Consider the following 19,073-nt stretch of genomic DNA (forward strand, 5'->3'; position numbering starts at 1 on the left):
AAAAATTATGGCATTTCAGAATGTGATGTGTATAGAATTTGATGGAAGAATACAAGAGCATTACTACCACAACTCAGTTGTGAACTGGTTATGTTATTTCATGCAAGAAGTAAAAGAATTTCAGGCAACACTCATCAGTAGTACATTACCATTACCAGGGGGAAACAACTGCAACTGTTTAAAATTCAATGCTTAATGGAAACTGACTTTTAAGCTTTGCAAATTGGCTCTTCCTACGGCGCAAATGATCTGCTAAAAACCAGAAGCACATGGGAGGAAAGTTCTTGAAATAAGCTTTTGAAGGCTTTCGTCTTCCAGAACCCTCTTGAAGTTCACTGGATGTGTCAGAAGCTCGTTGTGGGCAGGGAACATGTCTGCTAACTTTTTTTATTTACTTACTTATTTTATTAATGGTATTTGTTAAGTACTTACTATGTGTCAGACTGTGAGCCCGCTGTTGGGTAGGGACCGTCTCTATATGTTGCGGACCTGTACTTCCGAAGCGCTTAGGACAGTGCTCTGCACACAGTATGCGCTCAATAAATACGACTGAACGAATGATTGACTGTGTCAGGCACTGTTCTCCGTTTTGTGGTAGATACAAGCTAATCAGGTTGGACAGTTCCTGTGCCACACGGGGTTCGGTCTTAATCCCCATTTTACAGATGCGGTAACCGAGGCACAAAGAAGTTAACTCATTTGCCCAAAGTCATACAGCAGACAAGTGGCGGAGTCAGGATTAGAACCCAGGTCTTTCTGTCTCCCAGGCCCACGCTCTATCCACCAGGTCATACTGCTTCCCCCTTGAAAACAAATATTCCCTAGGAGTACCCTCCTCAAAATACTTCATGAAAAAAATGTAGTAGGGCAAAACTCGATGTAAATCCAAAGAATTATTACTTTTTCATACCCTCAAATTGTAATATTGAGGCCAAGCTCACGGTATCTTACTGCTACCTTAGAGGAGGAATCATGAGTGTGGTTTTTAATCATGCCTTTAATACCCAAGAAAGCCACACTGAGAGACACAGGTAGAAATGAAAAATCACTAGAAAATGTTGGTGGGTTTTTTCACTATGTGCAGGTGTTTTATTAGAAGATTGGTTCTGCTTTACAGTTATTTCCGCATAAAACACCCTTTTGGCATCCAAAAAATGTGTATTAACTTCGTGATTACATATAGGGAGTCTGGATAGCACCCCTTTATTTCCTATTGAAACAATAGTTCTTGAATGCTGCTTTCTGTCGATAATGAACTCTAAAGAATGCATCTGTAGGCACTGGAGAGGGACTACTGAAAATCCCTTTGCAAATACGTTATATAAATCCATACAAAAAGGATATTTACACAAAACATGGAAAACAGAATTTTAAAACATTCTCGGTGCTTTTTTTTATTACAAAAAAGGTTTCCAGGATTGTTGACTTCTGGGTCTGTGCCTCACTTGAGATGGGAAGGTGGGAGTTGTGGGGATTTTATTTTGTTAGTATGTTTGGTTTTGTTCTCTGTCTCCCCCTTTTAGACTGTGAGCCCACTGTTGCTTAGGGACTGTCTCTATATGTTGCCAATCTGTACTTCCCAAGTGCTTAGTACAGTGCTCTGCACATAGTAACTGCTCAATAAATACGATTGATGATGATGATGATTGGAGACAAGAGGTTAAGATTTTTCCTATATGCTGATCCTGGATCTTAGAACTGCTGTGCCTGTCTTGTGTCTAAAGCATAGGAATCCACTCAATCAATCAGTTGTGTATTTTGTGTGCTTACATTTTGAGGCTTACATTGCCTCCTTCCCCTCCCCACAGCTCCTGTATATATGTATATATGTTTGTATGTATTTATTACTCTATTTATTTTATTTGTACATATTTATTTCATTTTGTTAATATGTTTTCTTTTGGTACTCTGTCTTCCCCTTCTAGACTGTGAACCCACTGTTGGGTAGAGACCGTCTCTACATGTTGCCAACTTGTACTTCCCAAGCGCTTAGTACAGTGATCTGCACACAGTAAGCGCTCAAATACGATTGAATGAATGAATGAATGAGAGCACTGTACTAAGCACTTGGGAGAAAGTACAACACAACACCATTGGTGATGTTCCCTGCCCACAAGCTCACTTTCCTCCCCAAAGCTTCCCCAGTAATTCATATCATCCGCCGCATTTGTCCTACTCCATCTTAACCCTTCACTGAAAAGTGAATTCAATCTTTCAATTGTATTTATTGAACACTTATTGTGTGCAAAGGCGTGTACTGAGCACTTGGAAGAGTAAGTCATAACAACAGACACATTCCTGCCCACTATGAGCTCACAGTCTAGAGAATGCAATAGTTCCGGAGCTCCTCCTTTCTCCCTGGGTTGAACCCTCAGAGAGAGCAGAGGGGCAAGTATCTTTACCATCCCCTGCACACTCCCAAGAGCTTCTACACTTCTAGACTGTAAGCTTGTGGTGGGCAGGGAATGTCTACCAACTCTATGTTATATTGTACTATCCTAACTGCTTAGTATAGTGCTCTACACATAGTAAGTGCTCAATAAATATAATAATTATGGCATTTGTTAAGCACTTACTATGTGCCGAGCACTGTTCTAAACATTAGGGTACATACAAGGTAATCAGGTTGTCCCACGTGGGGCTCACAGTCTTAATCCCCATTTTACAGATGAAGTAACTGAGGCACAGAGAAGTTGCCCAAAGTCACACAGCAAGTGGCGGAGCTGGGATTAGAACCCATGAACTCTGATTCCCAAGCCTGTGCTCTTTCCACGAAACCATGCTGCTTCTAATCAGGTTGGACACAGTCCCTGTCCCACATAGGACTCACAGTCTCAATCCTTTTTTACAGGTGAGGGAACTGAGGCTCAAAGAAGTGAAGCGACTTGCCCGGGTTAACGCAGCAGACAAGAGGCGGAGCCGGGATTAGAACCCAGGTCCTTCTAACTCTCAGACCCATGCTCTATCCACTAGGCCACACTGACTGATTACCCCACAGCCCTCACTGAGGGTGTATTCAGTTGGTAATCCTACATCTAAAGCTGAGTGAGAGCAGAAGGCTTTAGGGGTGGGAAGAAGTGGTAGCAGAGTGCCTGCCACTTAATAAATGCTTAACAAATACCATAATTATTTTTATGATGACATCATTCATTCAATTGTATTTATTGAGTGCTTACTGTGTTCAGAGCACTGTCCTAAGCGCTTGGGAAGTACAAGTCGGCAACATATAGAGACAGTCCCTACCCAGCAACGGGCTCACAGTCATCTAAGGCTTGGAACTAGCCCGCAGGATCAGTGATGAGCAAGTCAAGCAGATGTGTGCCGGCAATTTTCTTAGTATGTTTCCAGCCCACCTGGTTTTCTTGGCACTTTCATGTTCCTGGCTGGGCTTGAGCAGGTGAGCGGCTTCACATCGTTTCAAAGGTGCTGATCCGTGTTCTGTGCTCATGGCTTGCTCATGCTCTCCTTCCCTGACTCCCATTTCAAGAGGAAGACCTGAGCATTAGTTCATGTTCTGAACTCTTAACTGTTTTTCTGGGAGCCCACCCACCCTCAAGGAACTCTGACATTGCCTGCCCTAGCTAAAGCTTGGCCTCACCTCTATGCGTAACAAGCCTGTCTGTGTGTTAGGCATTCATTCAATCGTATTGAGTGCTTACTGTGTGCAGAGCACTGTACTAAGCACTTGGGAAGTACAAGTTGGTGACATATACAGACAGTCCCTACCCAACAACGGGCTCACAGTCTAGAGGGGGGAGACAGACAACAAAACAAAACATGTGGACAGGTGTCAAGTCGTCAGAATAAACAGAATTAAAGCTAAATGTACATCATTAACAAAATAAATAGAATAGTAAATATGTATAAGTAAAATAAATAGAGTAATAAATCTCTACAAACATATATACAGGTGTTGTGGGGAGGGGAAGGAGGGGCGGTGAATGGGGAGGAGGAGAGGAAAAAGGGGGCACAGTCTGGGAAGGCCTCTTGGAGGAGATGAGCTCTCAGTAGGGCTTTGAAGGGAGGAAGAAAGCTCACTTGGCAGATGTATGGAGGGAGGGCATTCCAGGCCAGAGGTTGACAGCGGACAGGAGAACAAGGTACAGTGAGGAGGTTAGCAGCAGAGGAGCGGAGGGTGCGGGCTGGGCTGGAGAAGGAAAGAAGGAAGGTGAGGTAGGAGGGGGCGAGGTGATGGACAGCCTTGAAGCCCAGGGTGAGGAGTTTTTGCCTGATGCGTAGGTTGACAGGCAGCCACTGGAGATTTTTGAGGAGGGGAGTAACATGCCCAGAGCGTTTCTGCACAAAGATGTTCCAGGCAGCAGCGAGAAGTATAGACTGAAGTGGGGAGAGACAGGAGGATGGGAGATCAGAGAGGAGGCTGATGCAGTAATACAGTCTGGATAGGATGAGTGGTTGAACCAACAAGGTAGCGGTTTGGATGGAGAGGAAAGGGCGGATCTTGGCGATGTTGCGGAGGTGAGACCGGCAGGTTTTGGTGACGGATTGGATGTGAGAGGTGAATGAGAGAGCCGAGTCGAGGATGACGGGTTTGTGAGACGGGAAGGATGGTAGTGCCGTCTACAGTGACGGGAAAGTCAGGGAGAGGGCAGGGTTTGGGAGGGAAGATAAGGAAGACATGCCAGGCTGGACCCTGTTGGACATCTCTGAGGAAGATGGAGAAGGAAGTTGGAGACCCTTTTCATGCCGCCTTGTGATGATGATGATGAAGATGGCATTTGTTAATAATAATAATGATGGTGATGATGGTATTTGTTAAGCGCTTACTATGTGCAAAGCACTGTTCTAAGCGCTGGGGGGATACAAGGTGATCAGGTTGTCCCACGTAGGGCTCACAATCTTAATCCCCATTTTCCAGATGAGGAAACTGAGGCACAGAGAAGTGAAGTGACTTGCCCAAAGTCACCCAGCTGACAATTGGTGGAGCCGGAATTTGAACCCATGACCTCTGACTCTAAAGCCTGTGCTCTTTCCACTGAGCCACGCTGCTTCTCTAAGCAAGTTAAGCACTTACTATGTGCCAAGCACTGTTCTAAGTGCGGGGGGTACAAGGTAGGTTGTCCCACATGGGGCTCACACTTTTAATCCCCATTTTACAGATGAGGGAACTGAGGCACAGAGAAGTTAAGTGACTTGCCCAAAGTCACACAGTTGACAAGTGGCAGAGCTGGGATTAGAACCCGTGACCTGACTCCCAAGCCCGGGCTCTTCTCACGGAGCCATGCTGCACATCAGAGTAGACGGGGCAGCTCAATTTGAATTTGCACTTACAAGCAATTTTTTTTATGGCATTTGTTAAGTGCTGAGGATGTGCCAGGCACTGTACTAAGCTCTGCCACTTGTCTGCTGTTTGGCCTTGGGCAAGTCACTTCACTGTGCCTCAGTTACTTCATCTATAAAATGGGGATTAAGACTGTGAGCCCCATGCAGAACAGGGACCAAGTCCGACCCAATTTGCTTGTATCCATCCCATCACTTGTATAGTGTGTGGCACATAGTAAGCGCTTATCGAATACCACCGTTATTATTATTATGCACTGGGGTATATTCAACCTAATCAGGTTGGATTCAGCCCATGCCCCGCAACGGGCTCACTGTCTTAATGACAAAAAAACAAAACCCTTCTTCCTCATCAACTCCTGGGGGATTCTGAAAGAAGGATGAAGGGAGGAGAGCGGGGGTAATTCTGGAACACAATGTCTTGGCATTTTGCTTGAAATTTAAAATTGAAATTTTAAAGAACATAAGAAATTTAAACAGAAAATAACCTCACTTCCAACAATGAACTTGTCCTTTACAGACAAGCCACTGAGCGGTACCAGCAACCAAAACTCCACTCTAGTGCCTTCCAGCAAATGAAAGATTGAATTGACTACTCCAAATTTTACTCTAGGGTTTAGGCATATTCATTGAAACTGGTTATATTTTTGGAAACTATAACATGACACCTACTCTGCATTGTTTTCTTCTGACCGAAGCAATGTGGCTTAATGGAAATAAAGAGCACAGACCAGGGATTAAGAAGACCCTGGGCTCTAATCCTGGATCTGCCATTTGCTTGTGACCTTGGGCAAGTGTCATAACTTCTCTGTGCCAGTTTACTTAACTGTAAAATGGGGATTAAATACCTGTTCTCCTTCCTACTTTCTGTGAGCCCCATATGGGACAGGGACTGTGCCTGACCTACTTAACTATTACTTAAGCCAGTGTTTAGAACAGTGCTTGACACAGAATAAGCACTTAACAAATCCCATTAAAAAAGACTTTTTTATGGTATTTAAGTGATTACTATGTGCCAGGCACTGTACTAAATACGGGGGTAGACACATAGTTGATACAATCCATGTCTCAAAGGGGCTTACAGTCTTAATTCCCATTTTACAGATGAGATAAATGAGGCATGGAGAAGTTAAGTAATTTGCCCTAGTATTGTGTCTTTAACCAATCAATGGTATTTATGGAGTACTTACTCTGTGCAGGGTGGAATGGACCATCTAACACACCTTACTTTCCATCTACATCCCTAACGTGTCCATTAGTAACTCATTAAGGGGTGCTTATCTGTGTCCTAGTGGATGGAGCAGGGGCCTGGGTTCTAATCCCGGCTCTGCCACTTGTCCGCTGAGTGACCTAGTGCAAGTCACTTCACTGATCTGGGCCTCAGTTCCCTCATCTGTAAAATGAGGATTAAGACTATGAGCCCTATGTGGGACGGGGACTAGGCCCAACCTGATTATCTTCTATCTACCCCAGTGCCCTAGTTCTCAGAACAGTGTCTGGCACATAATAAGCACTTAAATATCACTATTATTAAGCAGCATGGCTTAGTAGAAAGAGCATGGGTTTAGGAGTCAGAGATCATGGGTGCTAATCCCCAGTCCACCACTTGTCTGCTTTGTGACCCTGGGCAAGTCACTTAACTTCTCTGGGCCTCAGTTACCTCACCTGTAAAATGGGGATTAAGACTGTGAGCCCCATGTGGGACACCTTGTATACACCCCAGCACTTAGAACAGTGCTTGGCATGTAGTAAGCACTTAACAAATGCCATTATTATTATTGTTGTTATTATTACCCATGACTTTATCCAAACCTCTCTTAAATCTGTTTATATTTTAATGTTACATAAGTCCCGTGGCAACAAATGCCATATGACTAGCACCGTGTGAAGAAGTGTTTTTTGGCTCATTTGGAACCTACCGCCTTCACGTTTCAATGCATGTCACTTTATCCTGGTGTTGTGCCATCTGGTAAATGACAATTCTGTGTTCCCCCTGTTCTCAAGCCTCATGATTTTCTACATAGAGAAGCAGCGTGGCTCAGTGGAAAGAGCACGGGCTTTGGAGTCAGAGGTCATGGGTTCGAATCCCGACTCCGCCACATGTCTGCTGTGTGATCTTGGGCAAGTCACTTAGCTTCTCCGGGCCTCAGTTACCTCATCTGTAAAATGGGGATTAAGACGGTGAGCCCCACATGGGACAACCTGATCAGCTTGTATCCTCCCCAGCGCTTAGAACAGTGCTTTGCACATAGTAAGCGCTTAACAAATGCCAATTATTATTATTATTATTATTATTACATTTCAAACACATCCCTGCTCAGCCTCTGTCCTTTCTGGGTGCTGAATTCCAATATTTTCAGTCTCTCTGGCTATGGAAGTTTCAACCCCCAAGATGATCTTGGTTGTCCTTCACTGTATTAGGTGTTTATCCAGCAACATTTGGGACCTAGAGATGCAGTGTGACCTAGTGGACTGGGAATTAGAAGGACCTGGGTTCTAATTGCGATTCCACCACTTTTCTGCTGTAGGACCTTGGGCAAGTCACTTCACTTCCCTGGGCCTCAGTTCCCTCATCTGTAAAATAGGGATTAAGGCCGTAAACCTCATGTGGGGCTAGGACTGATTACTTTGTATCCACTCCAGCACTTAGAATAGTGCCTGGCACATAGGAAGTGCTTAACAAATACCATAAAAGCATAGGCAGGTTAATTTCTTATCCCTTCTACCAATATTTTCTTTTCAATCTCTTGAAGGACTTCAATTTTAAATCACCCCAGAGACAGTAGCTTTTATTAAGTTATTAAGGTTTTAAATAACCAATGGTGGCAGAGGTCCAGTTCTCCCAATTTAAGTCTTTAAAATTGGAAGAAAATGAAAAGGTCTTGAACTCAGATTTTAGATTCCTGAACAATGTAGAATCCTACTAATGCAAAAGGCAAGAAAAGATTACCAAATGATCAATCAATCGTATTTATTGAGTGCTTACTGTGTGCAGAGCACTGTACTAAGTGCTTAAATGATAACATTATGGTACTCACCCTCTGCTCTGAGTTATGAACAGTTTTTTCTTGAGATTACAGTCAAAAGCAGTAAGTTAATTACATAACAATACAGCAGCAAACTAAGAATGGCTGTGTTTAACATACTTCAACAGTTTCCTTGCCAAAAAAAAACAAAAACTGCCAAATACCCTCAGGTCTCCAAATGTGTTATGCAATTTAAAGTCACCAATGCATTCTAAAGAGAAATATTAAAGTTGTTTGGTTGAAACTTTGCATTTTACTTTCAGGAGTTAGCTATCAGTTTGTATAATTAGAAGTATAAGAAATGGATTTTTAAAAATGCAATTTAAAGTCATCAATGCATTTCTAAAGAGAATAAATTAAAGTTGTTTGGTTGAAACTTTGCATTTTTATTTTCAGGAGTTAGCTACCAGCTTGCATGATAATTAGAAGTATAAGAAATGGATTTTTAAAAATCAAAAGATTTTTAAAGATTTTGAACTATGCAATGCATTTTAGCTATGAGAAATAATGGAAAACATTTTGCACACAATGTGCAATGTGAATATTTCAATCTTTTGTTAATACAGGATTCTGGCCTTGGTGACACCCTGGCAAACCCAGCAAACACACTTTTTTACCCACAGTCACTGAACTCAAAGAAAAGCTTTCCTGAGTTATCAACAAAAAGCTTAAAGAAAAAACAACCCACTTAGCAAAGGATTATGAAATCCATTGAGCTCTTCAGTATTTATAAAAATGAAGAGAAAAGGTGTACGTTTCATACTGTAGTAGCTAAAATGAAAATTTACTAGTAGGAACTATCGTTCCAACCATTTCCTTTGGTACATCACTTGAGGGCCGAAGGGGTCCTTGAAGCTCAGGTACAAGCAAGCAAGAGGCTTTCCATTTATTTTTTTCTAAATAAATTTATTTTTATTTTTTATTCTATTCTATTTTTTTCTCCTTTATCTTCTCTTCTTCTACTCTTGCCAAGACCTCTCTACATATGACAGAGCATGCATTCATGAGTGGTAATGAGAGAGAAGAGGAGAAAAGATGTGCCCCAGAAAGCCTGATGAGTCATATGAGGTTCAAAAGCCTTAGTAGCCCAAATAAACGGTAGACAAGGGGTGGCAGAACTTGATAAATTTAGAAACTATACAACCGAGGCAGCATGGCCTAGTGAAAAGAATGTACATCTGGGAATCAAGAGACCCAGATTTGAGTCCCAGATCCACCAATGACCTACTGGGTGATCTTGGGCAAATCCCATCCTCCCTGGATCTCAGTTTCCTCATCTGTATAATGGAGATAAGTTTGATTGTGAGCCGTGTGCAGGACATAATAATAATAATAATGATAGCATTTATTAAGCGCTTACTATGTGCAAAGCACTGTTCTAAGCGCTGGGGGGTTACAAGGTGATCAGGTTGTCCCACAGGGGGCTCACAGTCTTCATCCCCATTTTACAGATGAGGGAACTGAGGCCCAGAGAAGTTAAATGACTTGCCCAAAGTCACAAAGCTGACAGCTGGCGGAGCCGGGATTTGAACCCATGACCTCTGACTCCAAAGCCCGGGCTCTTTCCACTGAGCCACGCTGCTTCTCTGACATAGACTGTATCCGGTCTCACAACGTCATATCTATCCCACGCTTAGCACAGGGTGCTCAATATGTGTCATACTTCTTATCATTATTGTTATATATTATTGTTACACTGTTATATATGTTGCCAATTTGTACTTCCCAAGCACTTAGTACAGTGCTCTGCACACAGTAAGCGCTCAATAAATACGATTGATGATGATATAGCTCTATTGCTTGATTTTTCAATAGCTAATAGAAGCAGCGTGGCTATTAATGATAATGCTAACATTATCAATAGGTCCTTGTGGAGAGAGCTGCATGTGTGTGCCCTCAACTAGACATGCAGAACCTATAATAATGATAATGATGGTATTTGTTAAGCGCTTACTATGTGCCAAGCACTGTTCTAAGCACTGGGGTAGATACAAAGTAATCAGGTTGTCCCACATGGGGCTCACAGTCTTAATCCCCATTTTATAGATGAGGGAACTGAGGCATAGAGAAGTTAAGTGACTTGCCTAAAATCACATAGCTGATAAGTGGCGGAACTGGGATTTGAACCCATGATCTCTGACTCCCGTGTCCGTGCTCTTGACACTAAGCCATGCTGCTTCTCACTAGAGTATCCCTTCAGCAGGAAATAATTCCAATTTTTTCTTTTATGGTGGTGGGTTTTGAGAATATAATAATTGTGGTGTTTTGTTAAGCACTTTGTGCCAAAGCATTGGGGTAGATACAAGATAATCAGGTCAGACCAAGTCTCTAATGACTGAATGAATCTCACATGACGCTCACAGCGTAAGTAAGCATTTCAAGTTACAAATACAATAGAAAGAAGCAGTGTGGCCTAGTGAAAAGAGATCAGGAGGAGTGGGAGTCAGAAGACCAGGGTTAATAGAGGTAACAGAGGTAACGATAGTTACAGAGTACTGCAAAGGGATAAGCACTGAATAAATAGGATTGAATGAATGAATATACTTGCGACGGTGCATTGTTATGGAAACTGTTTCTAAAAGTGAGATGCTAATGAGCATTGTTAATGACAGAGATATGAGTCAATGCAGGCTTCTTGAAATGATCTGAGGTTTTTTTGGTCTTGAACTTTATCTGGTTTGGCTCTCTTCCCCCTTTCAAAGCCCTACTGAGAGCTCAGCTCCTCAAAGGGCCCTTCCCAGACTGAGCCCCTTTTTCCTCTCCTCCTCCCCACCCCCTCGCTCTACCTCCTTCCCCTCCCCACAGCACCTGTATATATGTTTGTACAGTTTTATTACTCTATTTTACTTGTACATATTTACTATTCTATTTATTTTGTTAATGATGTGCATTTAGCTTTAATTCTATTTATTCTGACGACTTGACACCTGTCCACATGTTTTGTTGTCTGTCTCCTCCTTCTAGACTGTGAGCCTGTTGTTGGGTAGGGACTGTCTCTATATGTCACCGACTTGTACTTCCCAAGTGCTTAGAACAGTGCTCTGCACACAGTAAGCACTCAATAAATACGATTGAATGAATGAATCATCATCATCACCATCAATCGTATTTATTGAGTGCTTACTGTGTGCAGAGCACTGTATTAAGTGCTTGGGAAGTACAAGTTGGCAACATATAGAGACAGTCCCTACCCAACAGTGGGCTCACAGTCTAAAAGGGGGAGACAGAGAACAAAACCAAACATACTAACAAAATAAAATAAATAGAATAGATATGTACAAGTAAAATAAATAGAGTAATAAATATGTACAAACATATATACATATATACAGGTGCTGTGGGGAAGGGAAGGAGGTAAGATGGGGGGATGGAGAGGGGGACGAGGGGGAGAGGAAGGAAGTGGCTCAGTCTGGGAAGGCCTCCTGGAGTAGGTGAGCTCTCAGTAGGGCCTTGAAGGGAGGAAGAGAGCTAGCTTGGCCGATGGGCAGAGGGAGGGCATTCCAGGCCCGGGGGATGACGGGGGCCGGGGGTCGAAGGGGGGACAGGCGAGAACGAGGCACGGTGAGGAGATTAGCGGCAGAGGAGCGGAGGGTGTGGGCTGGGCTGGAGAAGGAGAGAAGGGAGGTGAGGTAGGAGGGGGCGAGGTGATGGACAGCCTTGAAGCCCAGGGTGAGGAGTTTCTGCCTGATGCGCAGATTGATTGGTAGCCACTAGAGATTTTTGAGGAGGGGAGTAACATGCCCAGAGCGTTTCTGGACAAAGACAATCCTGGCAGCAGCATGAAGTATGGATTGAAGTGGGGAGAGACACGAGGATGGGAGATCAGAGGAAGGCTGATGCAGTAGTCCAGATGGGATAGGATGAGAGCTTGAACGAGAAGGGTAGCGGTGTGGATGGAGAGGAAAGGGCGGATCTTGGCAATGTTGCGCAACTGAGACCGGCAGGTTTTGGTGACGGCTTGGATGTGAGGGGTGAATGAGAGAGCGGAGTCGAGGATGACACCAAGGTTGCGGGCTTGTGAGACAGGAAGGATGGTAGTGCCGTCAACAGAGATGGGAAAGTCAGGGAGAGGGCAAGGTTTGGGAGGGAAGACAAGGAGTTCAGTCTTGGACATGTTGAGTTTTAGGTGGCGGGAGGACATCCAGATGGAGATGTCCTGAAGGCAGGAGGAGATGCGAGCCTGGAGAGAGGGGGAGAGAGCAGGGGCAGAGATGGAGATCTGGGTGTCATCAGCGTAGAGATGATAGTTGAAGCCGTGGGAACGAATGAGGTCACCAAGGGAGTGCGTGTAGATCGAGAACAGAAGGGGACCAAGCACTGAACCTTGGGGAACCCCCACAGTGAGAGAATGGGAGGGGGAGGAGAGTCTGCAAAAGAGACTGAGAATGAACGACCAGAGAGATAAGAGGAGAACAAGTAGAGGACGGAGTCTGTGAAGCCAAGGTCGGATAGCATGTTGAGGAGAAGGGGGTGGTCCACAGTGTCATAGGCAGCTGAGAGGTCGAGGAGGATTAGGACAGAGTATGAGCCGTTGGATTTGGCAAGCAGGAGGTCATTGGTGACCTTTGAGAGGGCAGTTTCCGTGGAATGTAGGGGACGGAAGCCAGACTGGAGGGGGTCGAGAAGAGTGTTGTTTTTGAGGAATTCGAGGCAGCGCGTGTAGACAACTCATTCAAGGAGTTTGGAAAGGAATGGTAGGAGGGATATGGGGCGATAACTAGAAGGTGAGGTAGGGTCGAGAGGGTTTTTTTAGGATGGGAGAGACATGGGCATGTTTGAAGGCAGAGGGGAAGGAACCAGTGGAGAGTGAGCGGTTGAAGATGGAAGTTAAGGAGGGGAGAAGGGATGGAGCGAGAGATTTCTTGAGATGAGAGGGAATGGGGTCAGAAGCACAGGTGACCGGAGTAGCACTTGAGAGGAGGGAGGAGAGCTCCTCTGGGGATACTGCTGGGAAGGATGGGAGAGTAGCAGAGAGTGTTGAGAGCTGGGGGGCTGGAGAAGGGGGGGAAGTGACTTTGTAGAGGTCGGACCTGATGGATTTAATGGACTTAATGAACCATTAAATGGATGAATGAATGACCCTCAGCTACGCCACTTGCCTGCTGTCTGCCCTCGGGCAAGTAAGTTAACTTACCATTCTGTGGTGTTTCGGTGAGTGTGGCCCTGCACTAAGAGTTTGGGGGAGTACAATATGGTTAAATAGGCACAATCCCTAGACACAATCACTGCCCTTAAGGATTTTACTATTTAGTGGACTGTGGGCCAGGGACTGTGTCTGATCTGAAGGCACTGCGTCTAGTCCAGTGCTTCAGACACTGCTTGGCACAGAGGGAGGCATAGCAGCTGTGGCACAACCTCACTCGTGCCTCACCCTGACCGTCGGCTTCCAGGAACCCAAAGGGACAACTACACACGGGCAAAGCATCGTGATATCACGACCCTATTTCCCTCTCCCTCCAAACCAAGCATGGGAGGCTAGGGCCAAGAAAAGGCCCTAAACCTCCGAGGCTGAAAATGAAGCAGAAAAAGGTAACCAGGCAGGTATCAAGCATTTCCAACAAAGTGAACGGAAGAGTAAATGGAAGAATTACAGCGGAGAAGGGACAATTTCATGATTCTCAAAGACCACTACTCAAGAACTTCACCCTGCAGAAAATGTGCAAATGTTCATTTTCTCTCCTTTTGAAAACTGCAACTAAATGATTCTTCCTATCTTCTAAATTTAGAAATACAGCAAGCCTGAATCAAATGCAGTTTGAGTTGTCTTTTTCTTTGTTCCAGAAGTTGTGAGCTTGATCTAAGGAATTAAAGCTTCTACTACATCCCATTGAAAAAAATCCTCAGAGACGTAAGGATTTCCTTGTAATATAGCCTGATACATATCTATTCCCCATCTCTATCACAAGGGACTGTAGCTGCTCTACCGCCAGGGAACTGAAGGAACTGCCTGAATTAATATACAATAATGTCACTCTTCAAACGACCAGAGGGGTTTCGATTCCTTAGTGAAAGGTTGCCCTTTTCCTTACCCTCTTCTGCTACTGTGGGCCGAAGACAACGCTCATAGCACAGCACACTGTATTTGCATGATCAAATAATAAGTGACACATGGCATTAAATTATCTTGCAGAAATGCTAAAGTTCACACTACTACTGACCAAAAAACACTTTCTCCCCCCACCCCTAGAATGAGACCCTTAATTACGTAGCTAACCCCACACCACTGCCCTTTATTCCAAATCCACGCAACCAAATCGCATGCAGGAGTTCTCTTCCTTTACCTCTTGAACATGTTCTCTATAGACCTGCAGTGGGCCTGTGGCTTTGGCCGTATCCCATAGTTGCAGAGACCCATCTCCACTACAAGTGATCAGCAAGTGTGCGTTGTTCTCGCTCCACGTCACGTCGAACAGGCCGTCGTTCCACTCAAAACTGTGCCAAGATAAGAAAAGGTCAGTTCATTAGCGATTACTTCCCAGGAGTTTGGAATAGTTACCTTTAAAGTATCCACGGCCCACTCGTATTTTGGGAGAAAAGAGGGACCTAGTAATCAATCAATCAATCAATCAATTGTATTTATTGAGCGCTTACTGTGTGCAGAACACTGTACTAAGCGCTTGGGAAGTACAAGTTGGCAACATATAGAGACAGTGCCTACCCAACAGTGGGCTCACAGTCTAAAAGGGGGAGACAGAGAACAAAACCAAACATACTAACAAAATAAAATAAATAGAATAGATATGTACAAGTAAATCAATCAATCAATCGTATTTATTGAGCGCTTACTATGTGCAGAGCACTGTACTAAGCGCTTGGGAAGTACAAATTGGCATCACATAGAGACAGTCCCTACCCAACAGTGGGCTCACAGTCTAAAAGGGAGAGACAGAGAACAGAACCAAACATACCAACAAAATAAAATAAGTAGGATAGAAATGTACAAGTAAAATAAATAAATAAATAAATAGAGTAATAAATATGTACAACCATATATACATATATACAGGTGCTGTGGGGAAGGGAAGGAGGTAAGACGGGGGGATGGAGAGGGGGACGAGGGGGAGAGGAAAGAAGGGGCTCAGTCTGGGAAGGCCTCCTGGAGGAGGTGAGCTCTCAGTAGGGCCTTGAAGGGAGGAGGCCTTGAAGGGAGGAATCAATAGAATAAATCAATAAATCAATAGAATAAATATGTACAAGTAAAATAGAGTAATAAATATGTACAAACATATATACATATATACAGGTGCTGTGGGGAAGGGCGTAGTAAGCGTAGAACACAGTATGATGTGCTTGAGAGTGTACCCCAGAAGCCAAAATAGACTCCCTGTCCTCAAGGAATTTACAGACTAATAATAACAACAACTTTGGTATTTATTAAGCACTTGTGTAATCACTATACTGAACGCTGCGGTAGTTACAAGATAATCAGATTGGACACGGTCTCTGTCCCACATGGGGCGCACAGTCTGAGCAGGAGGGAGAACAGGTTTTAAAACCTCATTTGTACGTATTTATTACTCTATTTTACTTGTACATATTTATTCTATTGATTTTATTCTGTTAATATGTTTTGTTCTCTGTCTCCCCCTTCTAGACTGTGAGCCCACTGTTGGGTAGGGACCGTCTCTATATGTTGCCAGCTTGTACTTCCCAAGCGCTTAGTACAGTGCTCTGCACACAGTAAGCGCTCAATAAATACGAATGAATGAATGAATGCATTTGACAGATGAGGAAACTGAGGCCTAGAAAGGCTAAATGACTTGTCCAAGGTCACAAAGCAGACAACTGGCTGAGCTGGGATTAGGACCCAGGTCCTCTGACACCCAGGCTCATGCTCTTTCCACTAGGCCAAAGACAAGAAGGCCAGAGAGAGAGAGACAGGTTAGACCCAGAGAGAAAAAGACCATTTCTAATTCCCACCTCTATATTCTCCCTCAGTGCTTAGTACAGTGTTTTGCACACAGTAAGCACTAAACAAATACAATTACTATCACAATTACTAAAGGCACACACAGCACTTAAGCCAAGTTCTAACGTTCTGCCCCACCCCATGCTATTATCTACGATGCTCGTAAACTGAAAAATCAAATGACCTGATTTTAATTTTCTTTCCCTTTCCTTGGCCATTACCTAGTAGTGGTGACACTAGAAGTGCATTAGCCAAAAGTCAGGCAAGGGGACGATGATAACACAACAAAGGACATGGCAATCCAGTTTGGATTCATTCAGTCGTATTTATTGAGCGCTTACCATGTGCAGAGCACTGTACTAAGCGCTTGGGAAATACAAGTTGGCAACATATAGAGGCGGTCCGTACTCAACAACGGGCTCACAGTCTAGAAATAGTCGGGCCCTGGATAAAGCAGTCTCTGAAAAAATTCATTCACTCATTCAATCGTATTTTTTAAGCACTTACTGTGTGCAGAGCACTGTACTAAGTGCTTAGTAATAAACTCAATATTCAATAGTACTATGGTATACACTCTTTAATAAGAAGCATCACGGCCTAGTGGAAAGAGTACAAGTCTGGGAGTCAGAGGATGTGGGTTCTAATCCTGGCTCTGCCACTTGCCTGCTGTGTGACCTTGGTAAAGTCACTTCACTTCTCTGTGCCTCAGTTTCCTCATCTGTAAAATGGTGACTAAGACTGTGAGCCCCATATGGGACAGGGACTGTGTCCAACCACTCTTATATCTACCCCAGCACTTAGAACAGTGCTTGGCATGTAGTAAGCACTTAAATACCACAGGTATTATTAATTGTTATTATTCTTTGAACTTAATTCCTTGGGTCTTTCCATATAAAAAAAGTTAGGAAGAAATAGCTGTTTCAGTTTCAGTAGGTGGAAATAAGCATACCTAACTTAGACAATATAACAACACTGTTACATCACTTTTGTATAGTAGGAATGTACAGCATGACCAAAGAGAAATATTAAAATGTGGTGATAGCACTGAAACAAATGAACATTTTATTTTCTATTCTCAGAATGTACTCACGATGCTTACTTTCTTTGGTCGCACCTGGAGAGTTTCCAGTACTCAATCAGTCTCAGCTATGGGAGGGAGAGTCACGCAGAGGCCTAACCACTCCATTCCTAGCTTGGGCAGTGGCTAGAGAGTGGAAGGCAATTTGCTACAAGTCAAAACTCAACTGTGCTGGGCAGCCATGGCACGGGAGAGAGCCGAGGGCAGAGACTCAAGCTTTACTGCGTGGAAGGAGGCAGTGGTAAATCACTTTTGTATTTTTACAAAGAAAACTCTATGGAAACGCTACCAGAATGATTGCAGGTGGGGGAAGGGCACTCTGGAAGAGATGCGTCCATGGAGTCACTACGGGTCGGACACGACTCGGCAGCATAAGACAAGACTTTCTTTTGGCCTCGATCAAAGATTTCTATATTACGATTTCTATAGTATCTAGAAAATTATATGCAGTCAATCAGTTGTATTGTTTGAGAACTTACTGATACATTCGTATTTCAGTAGCAGTCACGTAGATATTCCTGGCATTAGAAAGTGTACGGAGAATGCTAGAAATACTACTGATTGATCTTTATCCCAGTATGATTTCTTATATAATAATTATAATAATGATGTATTTATTAAGTGATTACCACTAATCAATAAATTATCAATTAATAATTAATATTTATAATAATTAATTAATGATGGGTTTAGTAATTAATTGTTATATTGTTATAATTAATTATCGGTTGTTTATTAATTAATCATATCGCTATATTATGTGATTATGATAATAATTATTATTAAATATTATTAATGATTGGTTATTATAATAATTAGTATTATAATAATTTATAATAATTAATCATTATAATTTATACATTATACGTGAATAAATACTCCCTTCTCAAATTCTTCAATCTCAATCTTAATCTCAAATTGATTACTTCTCAAATTCATTCATTCACTAGAGCTTGCTGTGTGCAGAGCCCTGTACTAAGCGCTTGGAAAGTACAATTCGGCAGCAAATACAAACAATCCCTCCCTAACATCGGGCTCCTCTCACATCACCCTCTGCAAGCTCAGGACGCTTTTCCAGGCTACTAACACTACTTTGCAATTGCATGTCACCACTTAAAAATACGTGATACGTAAAACCATACACTCACAGAAACTGTGTGGGCAGCCAGGAACATTAGGCAGAGGGCAAGGGTGATTGCCCAAGCAGGAGCGGAGCCTGGCACCGGACGGACAGCTTTATGGCTGCACCGGAGTCGATGGAGATCGGATGGGAGGTGAGAGAATAATAATGATAATGATGATACTTGTTAAGCACTTACTATGTGCCACACACTGCTCTAAGCACGGGAGTGGAGATACAAGTTGATCAGATTGGACACAGTCCCTGTCATTTATTCATTCAATCATATTTATTGAGTGCTTACTGTGTGCACAGCACTGTACTAAGCGCTTGGAAAGTACAAGTTGGCAGCATATAGAGACGGTCCCTACCCAACAACGGGCTCACAGTCTAGAAGGGGGAGACAGACAAGAAAACATGTAGACAGATGTCCAAATCGTCAGAACAAATAGAATTAAAGCTATATGCACATCATTAACAAAATAATTAGAATAGTAAATACGTACAAGTAAAATAAATAGAGTAATAAATCTGTACAACTATATACAAGTGCTGTGGGGAGGAGAAGGAGGTAGGGAGGGGAGATGGGGAGGAGGAGAGGAAATAGGGGGGCTCAGTCTGGGAAGGCCTCCTGGAGGAGGT

At 43.3% G+C, this 19,073-nt stretch overlaps 1 protein-coding gene across 1 annotated transcript in view; it reads right to left on the reverse strand.

Moving 5' to 3' along the window:
* PEX7 (peroxisomal biogenesis factor 7) overlaps nt 1–19,073 on the reverse strand; it is a 96,374-nt gene that overhangs the window by 66,337 nt on the left and 10,964 nt on the right. The window contains exon 3 of the mRNA XM_038741459.1: nt 14,606–14,756. Coding sequence (XP_038597387.1) covers nt 14,606–14,756 — 151 coding nt within the window. The remainder of the gene's footprint in view (nt 1–14,605; nt 14,757–19,073) is intronic.

Source organism: Tachyglossus aculeatus, chromosome 2 (assembly GCF_015852505.1).
Source record: "Tachyglossus aculeatus isolate mTacAcu1 chromosome 2, mTacAcu1.pri, whole genome shotgun sequence".
In the NCBI taxonomy this organism is placed as follows: Eukaryota; Metazoa; Chordata; class Mammalia; order Monotremata; family Tachyglossidae; genus Tachyglossus; species Tachyglossus aculeatus.